Source organism: Cyanistes caeruleus, chromosome 13 (genome assembly GCF_971803275.1).
Source record: "Cyanistes caeruleus chromosome 13, bCyaCae1.hap1.1, whole genome shotgun sequence".
Classification (NCBI taxonomy): Eukaryota; Metazoa; Chordata; class Aves; order Passeriformes; family Paridae; genus Cyanistes; species Cyanistes caeruleus.
The window spans coordinates 9,113,912-9,132,172 of NC_141713.1; the positions used below are offsets into that span (position 1 = coordinate 9,113,912).

The following is an 18,261-nucleotide window of genomic DNA, read 5'->3' on the forward strand; positions in this document are numbered from 1 at the left end:
CCTGCAAGTAAAAGAAGCATCCAAAACTATCCCATAATTCAGAGCTTCCACTCACAATACATAATGGGGACTGCCATGGCCTGAAAATGCCTGGTTAGATACAAGAACTCCTCTTCCAAGAAATATTTTAATAATGAACATTTACACAGTTAGCTATAAAATAAACTCATACAAGTTTATTTTGGCTCAGGAGCATCATCCTTGTTTGTGTCTCAAACAGTGACAGCTAAACTTTAGCCTTGACTTCAGCCAGGAGTTGTTAACAGGAATTTGGTAACTGGAAATAAAGAAGGAGATGTGTGGCTCTACTGCTGCATTTTTTCCTATTACTTAAGAAACATGTATTGAGAAAGATAATTAAAGCCACACCCCTACCACTTTTATTTACTGTTTCAATTAGCTTCAGATGTCCTTGCCAAAACAATGAGCTTTTCATATTTGAAAGGTTCCAGGTTACTCCTCGAATTCATTTATGTGCCTAAACTGTCACTGGTGCAATAATGTATGTAAAATTACAGTTCAAACCTAGAATAGATTCTCTCTCATTACCTCAGCCCGCTTCCTGTTTAATGCAAGCCTAACAATCTCATCCAGCACATTCTATATTAAGCCCCATATTCTGAGCTGTAAAATGACTTACAATTCGAAAGGCATGAATTAAAATTCAGAATATAAAACTTCCACATTCAGAAGTCTCATATTCTTAGCAATTATTACACACAGCCCTTCTCTTCCCTTTCTCCAGAGCCCTGAGGCACATTCTAGACACTATTCTACTTAGAAGGGAAAATGACAAAGAATTCTGATTAAATGTGTTTACAGTTCACTCATGCCCCCTCAAGAATAAAAGTATGTTTAAAGCTAATCTTCATGCAATTTAAAAGATGTGATTTAACAGGAATACTATACATTTCACAACTTTACAACTAGTAGATGTCTTTGACAATTTTTGCTGAAAATTCAATCACCATCTGAATAGAGCCACATGCATTATTTTTTTTTTTTGCTTTTAACACAGATTTCCCAAGTGGGGTGACAGTTCCATTATTCTAAGGATTGTGCAATCACAAATACCTTCTTGTTCAAAACTCTATGATTAAGATAAAATAACATGACTGAGTAAAAGATTTAACTGCAAAGAACTGAAAACAAAAGAAACAGGCTCAAACAAAAACATTAAGTGAAGGTCTATTATTAATTCAAAGTTTAAAGAAATACAACCAGTTCATAATTATCCCAAAGTTAAATATTTTAAACTAACAATTAAATAAGAAAGTTTATATTGAAATCTAAGGAAGTACTGCCAAGAAAACCCAACACACCTAACATTTGCTTAACTTTTAGAATTAGTTTGTTTAAGCTGGGACTAAACTAAAAGCTCCCACTAATGGTTAATTGGTGCTGTCCTTTACAGGCAGGAATAAATTGCATAAGCACGCCAGAAGAAATTAATAAAAAAGGAGTACCTGACAAGACAGACCTCGATATATGTATGGCTCCATCCCTTGGGGCTGGAGCAATCTGAACTACACAAAATCCATTCATTAACTGAATTTAAAAAAAAAAAAATATGAAAACATCATTTCCACAGAGACCATAATGGCTTCATTTAAATGTAGGTTCTATCACTGACCTTCCTGTGTTCAGAGCCTACAAATCATGGTAATGAAATACAATAAAAGAGTGAACTCAAACCTCAATTCTTTAAACATACTCTACACATGTGATTTCCATGAGATGAAGTGTTTGGAAGTTAAAAAATCCCCCAAACTGTCTCTTTCACTTTGTGTACAATGGGGTAACAACACATTTAAAGGAATTTGTGTAGACAAATATATGTCCCAGGTACTCAGCTAATGAGAAAACACCAGCAGCACAGAGTTCATTCAGAATGCCAAGGAAGGGTTTGGAGAGTGTGCAATGAAAGCAGCAGCCACACGCTCAGTAACACAGTTTTAACACTAATGCAAAAACATTTTAAGATTACACAAAGTTCACATTATATTATCTTAAACAATTAAATAAAATTAATTATAATGCATTAAATAGTAGGGATTCAAATAAAATGATGAATTCATCATGTTTATCATGTAGATACATACACCGTAATTCATCAGTAAAGTGACAAAGTCAAAGTCACACCCAACACCTGATGCAACTTTGTGCAGAATTCAAAGAAAAGAAGAAATAGGAGCTGAGATATATTTTTCATTGTTTCTCTGTCATACTAACACTAGAGATTCTGAAAATTATATTTATTTAGAAATTGTCTCGATGGTGTAAGAGTAACACACACTCCTTCTGCCATCACTGCACAGAGATAACATTTAGTTAGTAGCTTAGCAAAAGGCTTATTTTATCACAAAAATATGTGAGCATGGCCTTCATGGAGACAAAAAACCCCAACCCTCCCCCATTGTCAGATTCCCCAGGTGGAAAGGTGACTGGCTTACACAGTAATTTTCCTACTCCCAATGCATTTAACATACCAGCTGCAATTACAATCTCTCTCAGAGGTCAGTTTTAGCAAACACTGCCAGTTGTTCAAATCTCCCTGTCCTATGCATATCTATAATGATGTGTGAGTATTTTCTTATGTGAAATTCATAACATCTGAGAGTGAATGTACATGCCAAGTACAAAGAAAGGGAGGCCTGAGAGCCACAGGGTTCATGTTTTTGCTTAGTGCTGCAGCACAGGAGCTACAAATCCTAAAGAAACTGGCACAGAGCAATGGTCAGCTGGAACTGACATCCTTCTGGCTAATATTCCTTTAGGGCATTGGTGTCAGAGGTTCAGACAAAAGCCACAAAACCTCACCAGCTGCACTTCAGAGGAGACCATCCAGAAGTGACAAGATTACTGTACACAGTACAGCAAATACTGGTTTGAGGTACCTGAACTGTAACTGGCTGTAACCAAGTTTCCTATACTCAAAAGACACAGTTTATCTATTTTTTTGTGTGTACACCATCTGTAAAGAGTTGTCTTTTTTTTTTTTTTTTTTGCATTCTGTACAGCTGTTTTTCCTTTTGTGCTTCTATGTGAACTTAGACTTAGTTACAAGAAGATTAAATAAATCAATATAAGGGAGGAGAACTAAGTCCTTGGTGCCTGCATTTACTAACACCAGTAAGGTACCATTGCCAACAAGACATACTGTACTTTGCCAAGTGTACTGTTTCAAGTACTCCTTCAAACACTCTTCCCAGCTCTTTTGCTTGCATGTGGCCAGTTTGCAGAGATCCTCCTTTTCAATTATCATCCACATAAAATTCCTGACACAGTTACCACAGTTACTAACAAAGAAATACAGCTAGTGGAATATTTTACAGATACTACCTAGGGGGACAACTTAGATGTGGATGAAGAATCCACACCACGTGAACAAAGCAGCACATCAGAGAAACAATGGTAAGCAGCCCATTGCTGGCAACTTCACAGAGTGTCACTGACCTCAAAAATCTACAGTTGGTTGTACTCAGAGACTTGTCATTTGAGGTGACAAAATAAATTACAAGATCAAACAAACAAACAAAGATTTTTCATCCATTTACAAAAGATTCTATTGTTTTCTAACACTAAATAAAGGAACACTTGACCAAAACAAACAAACAAACACCCCCAACCAAACCCAGAAAAATGTAGACTTTGAGGTTCTTTTAAAAATTTAAGCTGAAAAGTTTATACCCACTGACTGTTGCCCTTGAAGCCACTTTTAGCTTCATCAGTGGAGTCTTCTGAGCAGCCCAACAACACAAGTGTGTTTGTCTTGAACAAGGAGCTCTGATTTACAGCCTTTTCTTTTTTTCCCCTGAAGATCTACTCTCCACATCATAGGAACAAACTAAACTGCACTTTCAGCTGATGACACACTCCTGATCAGTTTTCCCACTTCCTACTTGCCTTACACCTTCACATTCAACTCTTCATTTCTTTAAGTAACAAGGATGACCAAAAGGAATGATTCTGAGGATACAACTAGTTACTATCAAGACTTAATTTCGAAAGAATTAAATCAATTTGATTTGCCTTTTATGCATGAAAATTTGGCTTGGAATATGGAAGGTACCTGCTAGACCTTAAGAGGTTAACTTTCATATGCATTAGATTTACTGATACATTTATTTTCTGTTAGTGGCAGGTTGGGGCTGTTTTGTGGTTTTAGTTTTTTTCCCATTCCACAAACAAGTTTACCAGAGAACTCACGAAAAAGGGCATACAAATTCAGGAAAAAGAAGCAGTTTCATTTATGAAAAACTCACTTTCTATTGAAATAAAAAAGCATCCCATCTAAAAAAAATATAAATACATTTCTGAACAGCATATCTACAAAAAGAAATAATTTAAGGCTTTTTTCCTCATTTCAAAAAGGAATTAATCAAATGGTTTGACCAAAACTTAACCTTTTTTGCTTATTATTCCAGTCTGCCACATCTACAGGAAATAGATTACCAAAACAGATGGAGTGAATAGATATTTTTACCTCCCAGTGGCTGAACACCAGCTGTGGACTGGCCAGGCCACTGGTTCTCTTCCTGATTTCATCAGCAAAGCCAAAGCTTTCTGCTACTGGCAGAACTGCCTTAATAATAAACACATCCGTCCCCTCTTTCATCTCCTCCTGTAGCACTCTGCCTTCCCTTTTGGACAGCACAGCATACACACGACCTGCAGAGACACAATTCTGATCAGCTCACCAACGTATTCACATCCTGCAACATGAAGAGAAATACATCAATATTTGCTCAGCAAAGTTCAGCTTTAAGTAAAATGCTTAACTTCTTTTGGCTAAAATCCTTTTTTGTAAGTCAATCAATTAAATGGACACACTAAATTCAAACAACATATTCTGCATATAATGTGTAGAACCATCTGCATAACATTTAATATATTATTACTGCTGGATGAATTAATCTCTGTCCATTTCATACAATCATATGACTGTTTTAAAAAGGTACTTTGCCAGATTATGTAGCCTAACTTGCTTTCTTTCTTATAACCAAATATTTGAGAATCATTACTAAGAAATATTATTGTGGTTTAGGAATTGTATCTAAGCTACTGTTAGAAATTTGCTTGGATCACCATATCCCTACATGGTACTTGTCCCAGACAGTGCAGTGCCATTCTAACCACAAAAAACTAGTTTATCTGAAATACTACTTTTTATTATGTTTTATGAGTTCAATCAGTTTGTTAATAAATTCAGTCTTAAGTTAGTCATTATTATTATTATTTTAATTTTAATGACACAATAATTTCAATTTTCTTTCCAAAGTTAATATTCAATCTACTGAAATATGGTGTATGTCATGATAGTGGTTGTGAAAATGCCCATGTATGGTAGTACATAATAATACTACTAATAATAATACTACTAATAATAATACTAATTCATAGTAAGCATCATGTTCTTAAAAGTATTTAACAGACAAAAACTAACAAATACATTAAAAACATAGTGTTCACCTCTCCCTGTTCCTCTCCTCTACTTCAGTTTGAATTATTTTCACTGTCAGAAAAGTCTGATGGAAAAACTTTTCTATTATGAGAATGCAGAAGACCTCACTTTCCCAGAAGCTACCAGCTTAGAAAGAAGCTGATCAATATGAAGATACATTAAACTTCACAGGGTATCAGTGTATGGAATGCCAAAGGAAAGAATAAAGATACAAAAGCCAGTGGTTTTGACACATGTCAACTGCCAAGCCTGACTGGATAGAAGGCCTGCTTTTCACTCCTCCTAATGAAGTTGCAATTTATTAGCTTAAGTTTCCAGAATAAAAATTAAATCCATGAATTTGTAATGAACTAAGTGCATGTCCATGACTATTACAACACAATTCACATTCATTAGACTGTACTAATTCGTTTGCATGTCTGAATCCTAATTTACACTCATTAAATATACATATATATGCATTAAAAAGACATGTTTCCATTTGGGTTTACGGCACAATTAATGAGCCAATGCATGTTTATTACTTCACTGTAAACAATCATGGGTTTGGGGTACTGAGTATTTTGGAAAACAGCAATTTATACAGTGGTTTTGAGGTTTAAAAATTGGTACCTTGCTTATAGCTTGATATAGAGACTCAGAAGTACTGTGCCAGTGTGCTTCTGGAACAGCAACATGGAACAATACACAGTCCAGTTTTGACAGCTATTAGTAATCTTACACATTAGAAAAGAGTTTGAATTGCCAAAGTTCCCTGTCACAGTAGGGGATGTTTAGGGTAATGTTCCCAAAAGCCCATGGCAGCACACCTTTTACCAGGCCTGCTACAGGGTACCTCCAGCAAAGAGCCATGAATCTGCACAAGACAGCCGCTCACTCAAAGGCATTTCTTATCATTACAGCTGTAATCTTTGGTTGCTGGACTGTTATCAGTATGACTGTGTGCACAACAGCTGAGATTTTTTTATGAGCAACCAAGTATTTAATTATTTTAAGTAGGATATGCTGTAATTTGTGCCATGATCAGTACAGTCAAAGTAAAATTGCTGATAGCTTGAATGCAATGGAAGTTAAAGAAAATCTCGGTGCTTTGGATTAGATTCAGCATGCAAGCAACTCCCATGGAAAACTCCAAGAACAACTACAGTTAAGTGGTGTCATAAGTAGGTCACAAAAACAAGTTTAAGTAGGTGTAAGTGGTAAGGTAATATAAGTGACACCATTTGGCATGCACTGGGTTGAGCAACTTGCATACCAGGACACAGATGCTACTTAAAAACACAAAATTACCACTGGACTGCAACAATAATTTAATATTCCTTTTCCTGATTTTATTTCTGTATTATTGTATTAAAATATCTTGATATGGCATTTGCTAAGATCTTGCACTCCCTTAATGAACAGGAAAAGTATCCCATCTCTTCATGGAACTTATGCTTAATTATGAGGCACACTGTTGATACTCATGGTTACTGAAGGTGGTCTTACAAAAACTTCATAGAAAGGCACCATTTTGTATCTTTCAAAAAGGTGTAGCATTGTTCTTCATGCCTATGGTTCAGATAAACAAGAAGAATGCTGAATTCTTATTCAGAATAGTGTAAATATTACAGGCATTAGAAATTCACTGGAGAATCTACTGGAGAACTATAAAAGACTCATGACAAAACCTTCAATGAAGTTATGCCCTCTGATTCAGTCTCATTTATAAAACCTCACCTTGGGACTCAGAAGGTAAATTCTTGGCAAAGGTTTGTTTTCCAGGTCTTACCTAAAACTTCTGCAGTAGCCATGATTTCACACGTGTACATTGCTGCCATGAGTCTCTGTGGTTTTGCCTGCAAAGCATAACGACAGGCTTCTTTCATGGTGGCAATCAGCTGCCCAGAGAAAGGGCCATAACAATCTGCAAGCAGTAACTCTCCTTTGTGTTTACTCATTTTCTCAGGTGAGTTTGTGCCACTTTGGTTCCTGTCCTGGTGCTCATTTGCACCAGGACCTTCATCAGTGCAACTGCTTGCTGGAGTATCATCTTCATTTTGCTGATGTTCTGTGGCATCAAGCTCCCCTGAATCCTGCCTACTGTTTGACAGTGTATCTCCAGCTTTACTTATTTCCCATTTTTCCACTGTAAAACAAACACCCATGAGAGGCTCTTCACACATGGGACCTGAAAGTGTAGCCAGCTGAAATCCACTTACTATGCTGTTGTCAAAGTCTCTGTATTTACCTACTTCTTTCACAGAGCTCCCAAGGCACTGCCACACAGACCTTTTATAGCCCCCAAAATTATGTAACAAAATATTAGGCCCACACTTCCGCGGTCCAAATGACCAGATCTGATCAACAGCATTTCTCCACTTTCTTCCCTGAAGACTTTTCTCCAACTTCTGTTTGAATTCTTTGATTCTATCAAGAGTCTTCTGATTGATCTCATGTGTTTTTTTATCTTCATTCAGGGATGTGTTGAGTTGTTCCATAGTTCGAATTAAATCACTGTTTTCTTCGAGAAGTCGAGTTACCTCCTCAGGAAGTGGCATTGCTCTTACACTTAGAGTAGCTTGTTTATTTGGAGTATTAATTGTAACAAGCCCATCTGAATCAACCTGAATTCCTTCAGGAATTTTATTTTGGTCCTCTTTTGTTTGGTGTATGACAGCAACTTTCTGCTGTTTTCCTATTTCTTCATTCACCATATCGACTTTGGGAGGTCTTGTTATGGTCTCTCGGAAGGGTATGATAGGAGCAGATACACTAATCTGCACCTTTGCAAACCTGCAAAATGAAGTTTAAGAATTAGTTTAAAAACTTGAAAATAATTTTAAACTTAAGGGTGGGATGTAGGGTAATGGCCTTAACATGGAACAGATGTTCATGAAGAAATCTGATTGCAACACAGATTACTAGGTAATGCTTTTCAAACTCAAATTTTATGTACTTCTAAAAAGAAGCACTGCCTTTTATGTCTTCAGAAATATTTGGAAAGGAACTCAAGAAAATAAAAGCAAAAGCATTGCTATGCTTCTACATAAATCATTGGTTCACCCACATCTTGGAAACTATGTGCTGCTGTTCTCTGCTCTCAAACAAAACACAACTAGAAAAAAACCTGAAAATAAAGACGATCAAAGGAACAGAAGCACAAGAAGCCTTCAGATGTTCCAAGTGTGCAACAGAGACCTACAAAACCACGTGGGGCATGGGAAAGGCTGACCAGGATCAACTGACAACCAAACCACAAAGGGCTCTGGACTGAAATCGACAGAGGCCTGGGAAAGCATCAGTTACTCCAATTTTACTCCTCCTGTCCCTGCTGTTGGCCACACTGCTTACTCACAGCACAGAGATGGACACTTGGTGTGAGCCAGCACATCTGCTCACACAGGGAGATGCACAGAGAAGATGAAGCACTGGGAAAGCTTAACAGAGTTTTGCCTGATAACCACTATTATAAAATCTTAATGCTATAAAGGGATGCTTTAAAGTCAAGTGAAACGTATTAGGTATGTCAAATATTGTGAAAGATGGCAAGAAAAAAAGGAGGAATTATTTATTATCTCAAAAGAGATAAAAAAACAGACTCAAAGATCAGAGCTGTGTATCCTTCTTACCCATCCATGAGTTCTGAGCAGGTTCATTTAATGACAACAAAAGGACTAACCAAAATTTCCTATGTTATGGTAAATTTTGGCAGTGATAAAAAAAGTTGCAGAAGAAAAGCAAATACAATTGTCAGGTTTATTTCCATGGGAGTCAGAACCAAAGGAGATTTATCCTTTTTACAGTTCTTTCAAGGATTTGCATTATACCAAAAAACCAAATACAAACCCACCTACATGTCACCATTACCTTAATTCTCTTTGCTTCTCATTCTGAAAATGGTAACTTAATCCAGTCATGCTCAGTATCTGAAATGCTCCTGGGACAGAAATTTCTAAAAATTTCTGTTTTACAATGCAGAAAATAAAATGTTCAAAGTTACAAGGTCTAATTTCTTACTACTATTATATGTTGTCTTGATCCCTAGTTCACCACTTGCTATTCCAAATTATGTGCACTTTAGAAGTTAAACGTTTATACAGAAACTAAGAGAGTTAATTAAAACTAACATTTCAGAGCACAACTTCTCCCCTTCATACTTTAATACGTATTTATTATGACAGTTCACCACTGTCAGAATTTACACAGAATCCATGAGGAATGGAACAGGACAAGGAGCTCATTCTAGACTTTCTTTTCCACAAAATGGGGAGAGAAGGAAAGGACAGCTCTTGTCCCACAGATGCCTTAAGTTTTACCTTTCATATTTTCCAGGTTTTGTATTGCATTAGTACATAACTCTGAACTTCATATAAAGTGTTAGCAAGTTCTCCTCACAGTTCTGTCAGACAAAACAATCCTTTTCCAGCCCGAGAACCAAGGACACCACTGCAGCTCAGGCCCAAAAAGTACAAACAGCAGTGAAGAGAGGAGAGCAGTCTGGGAGGATGGGACTTCATAACCTGAAGCTGAGTTTGGGCAATTAATCCCAGTATGGAAATGGACCAAAACTTATAAAAGTGTGAAAACTCGTGACCCATTGTCCGTCTTGGGTGTAGTCTTGGCCAGGCTCTTGCACTGCCCCAGGTGTATCCTTTGAAGGCCTTTCTAATAAATACCTGCTTTATTCCTTTAACTCTCTCCAGCCTCTGTTCTAGGTGGCCTCTCAAGGCATCACCACAAGCTGGTGTGTGAGGGATGGAAATTAAAATATGCCAAATCCTGAGGGATCTAGCATGAGCTCCATAGTGAACACCTGTTCCCAACTCCTTTTGGAAGCTGGTAGCCAACTGAGAAATCATGAACCACAGTCAGGCAGGACATGGTGGGAGCCCTGCTCCCCTGGTGTCTCCTGGTGTTTCTTGTTTCTGCTCACAATGCCACAAGCACAGGGATACAAAATGGTCACTTTCAACAGGCTATCGTTCTCTCAACAAAAGACAAATCAGATGACAACTCATAAAAATCTCCAAAATTATGTACATGAAACAAAAAGTTAGGAATGCAAATGTACATGAATGTATGTAAGTAAGTCCTACTAGCTGCTCACTATAATCCTATTACCCTGCCTTTGAGTATTATTTTACATTTCTTTTTTTCAGATTTGGACCATTGCCAATAATACAATCCTGCTATGCAAAGTGCAGCTAAAGACAGGCAAGGTTTAAACACATTAAAATTGAGCAAAAGTATCCATAAATAATACTATGTTTTTAGAAATGGTAAAAATATGTCGTGCTAAGTTGTAATGAGAATAACCATTAAAATATACATCCAGTTTTACAAGTGATCCAGTCTAATTTTCGTAAGAAATTACAGTTCTCTGATATTAACTGCAATAATTATGGTACAGTAAGACAAACATTCAACCATTCATCATGTTTGCTCTTTGGTTTAGAAAGAAAATGCCAGTAAATGTATGTGGTAGAAGTACCAGAAATGTTTTAGTAAATGAAGTTACAGGAAGGGATTGTTTCAGACATCTGTTCTTCTGCCATTTGAAGAAACATTAGAAGATACTAAATATATTCATGTGTGCTTGCAAAAAATACTACTCATGAATGAGAATAGATTAATATTTGAAAAAAAAATCGGTGAGAAAAGGCACAGAGTGTGCACATACAATTTTAGTCTTGGTGCTTTGTAATTTTTCAAAGTTCATTTATAAGACATGATTCCCCTCAGTTTTTGTTTTGTACAAATGCCACATTGCACTCTTAATTAGACTTCTGGAAGTACTGCAGTTTGGAATTTCTAGAACATGCCCCAAGTGTGTGTTAGATGTATAGAAGTGATAAGCTAGTGGCTTCTGCCCAAGCACAGATACTTTTATAGCTACAAAAAGGCACATTTATGACTCACTGGTAAAAACTGTTTGTGGATAAAGCTCTATTTTACCAGAATATAAATCAAAGATACCCATCTGACAGAGAAATACAACAGACACCTACTGAACTAAAAATATTTCTTCCTCCTTGCCCCTCTAACCTTTCTTTCAGGTCGTCCAAGCAGCGCTGAAGATGAACTTCTCCTGCTGTCACCAGCACATGCTCTCCTGTCTCCTGGATTAAAACTTGCACACATGGATCAGCTTGGTTTAAAAGCTTCATCCCTCTGACCAGCTGAGGCATATCACCTGGCAAAATAGGGGATTATTAACAAAGGAATACTGGCAAAGAAATACTCAAAATAGGATAGACTGAAACTGAAAAATAGTAACACTCCTTTTTATGGAAGCCTGGAAACACAAATAAGTATTTTAGAAGCATGCAAAAAACTTTCAGTGGGCAATTTTCTGATTATGAGTCACACAGAGCAGCGTGGTTTAAGAGCAGCAACTGAAAACATAAGCTGCACTCAGAATTTATCACCAACAATTTATGTAGTGATGACAAAATTCACATCATACAATTATAACCATATAACATCACATTTCTATGGATTGCACATTTTCTGTTTACACAGCTTTACAGCAGGTTTAGTAGAACAAGTCACCTATTGACTATGACTATGCTATGTTGCTTCCCATACACAATTAATTTCATGCTCATTACCTGCAGCTCATGAACAGCTCACACCCAATAAAACCCCTGAATTTTATAAAAACAAAGTGATAAAAAAATTCAGGACTTCACATTTTCACAAATTATCAAATTATAACCTTTCTAATCTATTACAACTTTTTAAAGTCATCTTTGAGTAAATAATTTAATTTCCTTGCAAACTTTCATAACTAAGTGTAGCAGCTTCTGTATTTCTAAAGCTTAAAATGCTCCAAATACATGAATAATAACATTAACTTTACTAAAATAAAAATAAAAGTATTCCATATGGATTATTCAGAAGGCATAACTGCAAATAAAGCACAGGAAGGATTTTGAAGTAGCTGTAAGCCACTAGAAAGCTTTAAAGTAATTAAAATCTGAAAAGAGGAAAAATCAGGAATGTGAAAGCTTTTCAGTGAACAAATCACAGCTGTCCCTAAAATGAAGGTGTTTAAAAAGAGCTGTCTTAAAGTTAATGGAGAATGAACAAGCACAGCTGAGTCAAATTTGGCTAGATTACATCAAAGCTATGCATAAACACCTCATGTCAGCAGCCTTTCATAATGAACACAATTTAAAGAAATTAATTATGAATTCTTTTTTTACTTTACATACGTAGCAGAGAATACCCCAGGGGTTTCCAGGAATATATATTCATATTCAGAAGGAAGAGTGACATTAAACTTGTCATTCACTTGGAGACTATTAAAAGAAATGATATTGTTTATTTACTGCTGAGCTTGTAAGGGTGTAATAGAAAAGTATCCTTGAAAAACAAGCAAAAAAAATAAATGAAAAGCAGAAAAACTGCAGTTATTTCACATGACCAACACAGTTGAATAAGGACTTTCAACTTTGTCTCTGCATTTAAGCTCACAGAGTGATGAGTATTTTTTTTTTATTATTTATTTTGGAGCTTATGCAATCATACAGGAAGATTCTGACATGAGTGTGAAGACATACAGTAATTTTGTAAAATGTACATAGGGAAATCATTTATATGAGCCATTTTTTCACATAAGCAGATGCAGTTTTGAAGCAGGTCTGATGTGGCAGTGCAATGCACCCATGTGACAATGTGTGAGGGCCACCTCAAGGCTACACACAGCTCTCTGGGCAACTGCAATGGTCACATTTTGGTTGTCTTCCTGTTGTTGCAAGCAACAGTTTTTTCAAGAAACAGGATTTTCAAGAAACTTCTGCATGTATAACCACCCTTCAGGCTTCTGTCCCCCTAAAAATTTAGTCCAGACCATAAATTCAGAAGTTACTGAGGAGGAAAAACTAAGTAATGGTGTGCAAGAATGATCCAGCTTCATTTCTTAAGGAAAAAAAAATTACCCCCAAACTGGTCAGTAGTTCTAGAATTACATTTCTTTAATATTTTGAACTTAATACTACACTCATCAGAACCAGTAATTTCCAGTACTTTCAAAACTGCTTTAACAATGTAGGATGTACAATATATGATTATCTGTTACTCAAAACATGAAACAAATAGCTGCCAAACTGTCCAGTAGCTCTCTAAAAAAACATGTAAAACATGTAATCTTAGTGTTAGAGTATTTTGCAACTGAACATAAAGCCAGTTATTTTGGTTCTACCAATGCTACAACAACAAATGGAAATTGGGCTGAAATTCAAATAAAGACAGAGATATCCCACTCTGTTTTGCAAGAAGTGGGGTGGGGGCATCAAGGAGAAGCAGTACTGCAAATCTGCTCCACAAGTTTAATGACACATAAAATAACAGCAGCAGACGTGGAGAACCCACAGATCTGTTCACCTTCACAGCGAAGGAACACTGAACTGTTAGCCCATGCAGTGTCTGACTCGTGAACAGCTGTCACAAAAGGGCACAACAACTTCTCCACGGTCTCCTCACTTACTGAGACAGGAGTGAGGCAGCTGGAACAACTCACATTGCCCTCCAGACAACCTATACATTTATTTTCTATTGAGCAAGCCTCTGATTCAGTGGCTAGCTCATCAACTAGCCAAATCACCAAGGGCTGGAAGCTGCACTGCTGCCACACTGAGCTGGTGTTACCAACCCCATGCTCCTTGAAGCTTACTTGGATGCTTTGGTTCAACAGCTACTCGCACGATCGGGGTAGCTTCAAAGTTGAGAGGTGTAAAGGGTGGACAAGCAGGTGATGTCGACAGTGTTGCAGATTTCAGCACAAAATCTTGCAGGCCTCCTATTCCTAATAGAAATTGGGGGGAAAAAAGGGCAAAACAACAAAAGATCACCAACTGTCATATTAAATGAGACAAAAATGATCATGAAGTTAGGAAAAGGAGAAATCATTCTAATTACAAAAGCTGAATTCAAGAATTCCTCACTGTTCATATAAAGTCTCTGTTAAGATACTTGTCCATAAACTGAGTTCTTAAGTCTCTGGTGTGACATTTGATATTTAGTCTCACAGTTCCTGTTGCATTCCCTCAGTATTTTAAAAGGCATGTTTATAGCTCTGGAGAACAGAAAGGACATGAGGACGTTTTTCCCTTCTAATATGTCCAAGCCTTTGTACAGCTCAGACTTAATTCTGGTGGTTTGGATTTAGAAAAATTTAGACTGCACGGGGCCTGCAATGGTCATCTAGTCCAACATCCATGCCAAAGCAGGGTGAGCTTCACAATTAGATCAAGTTGCTCAGGACCTTCTCTACTCAAGGTTTAAACATTTATCACAGTAGAGACTGCACAGCCTCTGCTGGCAACCTCCTCCACAGCATTATTGTGAAGAATGCTTTATTTTTCCTTCTTATCCCCTCATGCCCATTTGGGATTCACTTTTTTTCTAACTCAATTCTTGCAAAAATGAATTCATCCCATTGTAAGCTATTAATACTCATTCTATATACATCATAATGCTGACAAATTGAAGAAAAGTGAGATTAAATGGCAGTGATAAGAAAAAATATAGAACAAAATATTAGCTATAAATCTGCAAAATAGCTGCTGTAAATGCATACTGAGTTTTGACTGGCTGGCACATTTAAGAGAATGTGAAATTATTACCTTCAAATTCCTAACCAACTGCACATCATTCATAATTTAGTCAAAGCTATTAAAACACTACTAGAAGTGTGTGAATAATAAAGACAACAAATAAAGCTGATATCAATTTATACAATCACTTTTCCTGATGCTCCTTCAATCATAAGCAATGAGCAGTGCAGTTCTAATGGAGTATAAATTAAATGAGCATGTAACTTGTAATGCTACAAGAAAACTGACACATTCAGCTCATAATCTGTATCTGCTTAAAAATTAAATTCACATTGTAGACTGCAGTGCTTCTTCCTCCTTATTCTCTCCTAGATGCCCAAGGAGTTCTTCACCCCAGCTCCCCATTATCACCCTAATACTTTTCCAGGCTTTTTTTTTTTTTTTTGGCTTAGGTTTCTTCATTTTCTTCATCATGAGGCCAGAAACAAAGAGGGTCAGCTTCCACCCTATGAGATCATGCAAGAGTTTGAGTTCTGGACAGCCAGTCTGCTGCAGTTTCATCTGCACAATCAGGTTGCTCCTCCAGCTCTGGAGGCCGGATGCCTGGCCAGCAGAGTAATCCAAAACCCAAAATGTCACTATATAGGAAAACCTGCCTAAAAATAACTGGAAGCAGAACAACACTCAATGGCTTTAATTGCAGGCTTTCAGATGCTACAAAGAACATAAATCTGTATAAACTCTGTGTTGCACCTGACCTATGACCAGCATGTATTTCCTCTTTTTCACTTATTCAACATGTGGTTTGAATGAAAAACAAACGCTGGATCATCATCACCACCAGGGACTGAGAAAAGGGATGGGTCCATTTTATTCTGATCTTCTCCAGCTGGTAAAATGAAAATGATTTAGAAAGGGAGGTGAACAGCTTCTTTGCACAGTGTAATGTGAACCAGAGAAATAAAGTTACCAAATCTTACTTTAGATAGACTCACTCTTTCCTTAACACGTTTCTGTACTTTTACTATCATAATGAAAAACTGAAGCTTTTTGCTCTCCTGTTTCACATTTGAAGGTAAAAATACATAAAATGTAAGTATCTGGCACCAGTAATACACTAAGAATTGTCAGATCTCGTGAAAATCTGTTAGGGTGATAACCTGAGTGTTTTAATTGCTGAAGTGTGTGAGCTAGCATACAGCAGTGTCCAGCCACGTTGAATCTATTTTATTTAAAAATTCTTAGTAACAAATGTTGGAAGAAAAATCTGTAAAGGTTCTTGGATACTCTTTTTGCATCATGTGATTACTAAATAACTGCTAATGTGTTTTCTGAATTTTAGAGGAAGAGGCAACATAACCAATTCCAAAGTACCACATGACATATCAATGGAAAAATTCCTCTAATTATGATGATACATAAATCTTAAACTTAGTTATTGTCCAGACCACAGAAATTTGCACATACTACCTAGGATCACAGATCTCAAATGTGTATCAATATGTTATTTGAAAGGTCTTAGGAAAATAACAACAAAAATTAAGCGTTAATAAAAGTCTGTGAGATAAAGGCAAGACTTTCAGAGGTTTGTTCTTTTAAAAGTAGACCAAATAATGGTTCAGGAAGAATTATTACACAGGTGGTGAAACACGAGATTTACAAAGGTTCTTCTTTACTGAGTCCCTTCTCTGACTTGCCCTAGAAGATAAGAATACTAAATCAAGTATATTCCTACCTATATCACCAGATATTAGCAGAGGGTAGAAGCTAAATGGTAAAAAGAGATAAGAACATCATGACTGAAATTTTCAAAAGGAGTAGGCGTTGTAAGACAAGCTCAATTTACTTTTCATTTCTATGTCTTGCTGGTAACCAGCACCTTACACAATAATTTTGATACCTTTAAAATATGCTTTTCCAGCTCAATTCAGCTATAAAGATCTGAACACGTAACAGATCAACTTCAAGGTATATGAAATTAGTTTCTCTTGATGTAGAAAGATTTATGCATTTAATGTTCTTTCAAGTTGCAAAAAAATGAAGCAGACACCACCACCATGCTAAAGTTTTTTAATCAGATAAGGGAATAATTTAGTTTGCAATGTGAAAAATCAAACAAAGAAGAATGAAAGCTGTTTAAATTTTAACTTCTGCCACATTGTTACTAGCCTCAGCACATTAGTTCAGTCGATCTTTATCTTCTCTCACTGATGATATCACCACTTAAGAATCCCAGGCTGCTTTGGAATGGAGACTTGTCAAGCTTTGGACTAACACAGTAAGGAACTAAGTAAAGAAGAAAGCTAATGCTAATCTTCCCACTAAGGTTCTGTCTCCACTGAAATCTATCATTTCTTATCAATGAGACCTCCTTAGCAAGATTAGGACCTTACAATATGCAAAGCCTCTGGTTTAAATGCTCCATGCACTTCACATATGTATCAGTGAAGACCATGCAAGCTCCTACATAACTCATGAGAATTATGTAGGTGTGATGCAAACTTCTGTAAATCCCCACAATCTGAAACCTCAATTTGAGCACGTGCCTGTTGTTTCAAAGGGACTGTACAAACACAGTGACACCTCTATAATTTTCTTTGAGCAGTAATACAAATACTTTTATTATGCCCTGTGAGAGACATTTTAAAATAAGTATCTTTAAAAGGTGATTTAAAGAATATGTATGAGAAAATAAATTCACAAATCCACCTTGGCTCTAGATGTTTCTAGTTCATTCTTGAAGTAAATAGGTTAAAGACCAGCTAAAACAAACAGAAGAACAAACTGTATTTGCCAAATAATATTAAAAAAATAAAAAAACCAAGGAAAATGCCTCCATATCAATCATCATTCTTCCTCAAATCTATGCAAAAATTTCTCCTTTTCCCAATATCTAGCTTAAGACTACAAAAGATTATACCATTAGCATGCTGTTACCTATTTGACTAATATTGGTTCACTGTAGCCAGATAAACTTTAAGCATCCACCTCCAGCCTTTCATTACTGTCCCTAATTTAAAAAGAAGAAAAAAAAAAAAAAAAGGAAAGGTATTTTGTACGGGAAAAGTGGCTTTTGGTAGGATTAAACTCAGTTACAATAGTATGCCTTTTACATTTGAGGAATCTTAAAAGGTTTTACTAATCACTGGGATTATATGACTGTAACTGTAGGGACAGGTAGCTACTAAAGCTTAAGAATAACTTGAATAATACATTTATCACCTCAGATTTTAAGCATGTTTCTCTTGAATCTCA

The 18,261-nt window shown here is 36.4% G+C and overlaps 1 protein-coding gene across 5 annotated transcripts in view; it reads right to left on the minus strand.

Annotated features, from left to right (window-relative positions):
- EFL1 (elongation factor like GTPase 1) overlaps positions 1 to 18,261 on the minus strand; it is a 64,488-nt gene that overhangs the window by 6,322 nt on the left and 39,905 nt on the right. The window contains exons 16-19 of one of the 5 annotated variants that reach the window (XR_015275973.1): positions 14,124 to 14,255; positions 11,492 to 11,639; positions 7,236 to 8,239; positions 4,487 to 4,715 (exon numbers count right to left, since the gene is read on the minus strand). Coding sequence is in view for 2 of the 5 variants with exons in the window: in XM_086849608.1 (XP_086705734.1) it covers positions 4,487 to 4,671; positions 7,236 to 8,239; positions 11,492 to 11,639; positions 14,124 to 14,255 (1,469 nt within the window). In the remaining 3 variants the exon portion in view is untranslated. Of the gene's footprint in view, positions 1 to 4,486; positions 4,716 to 7,183; positions 8,240 to 11,491; positions 11,640 to 14,123; positions 14,256 to 18,261 lie in introns of all 5 variants that reach the window. The other 4 variants (XR_015275974.1, XM_086849608.1, XR_015275975.1 and 1 more) reach the window with 4 other exon arrangements.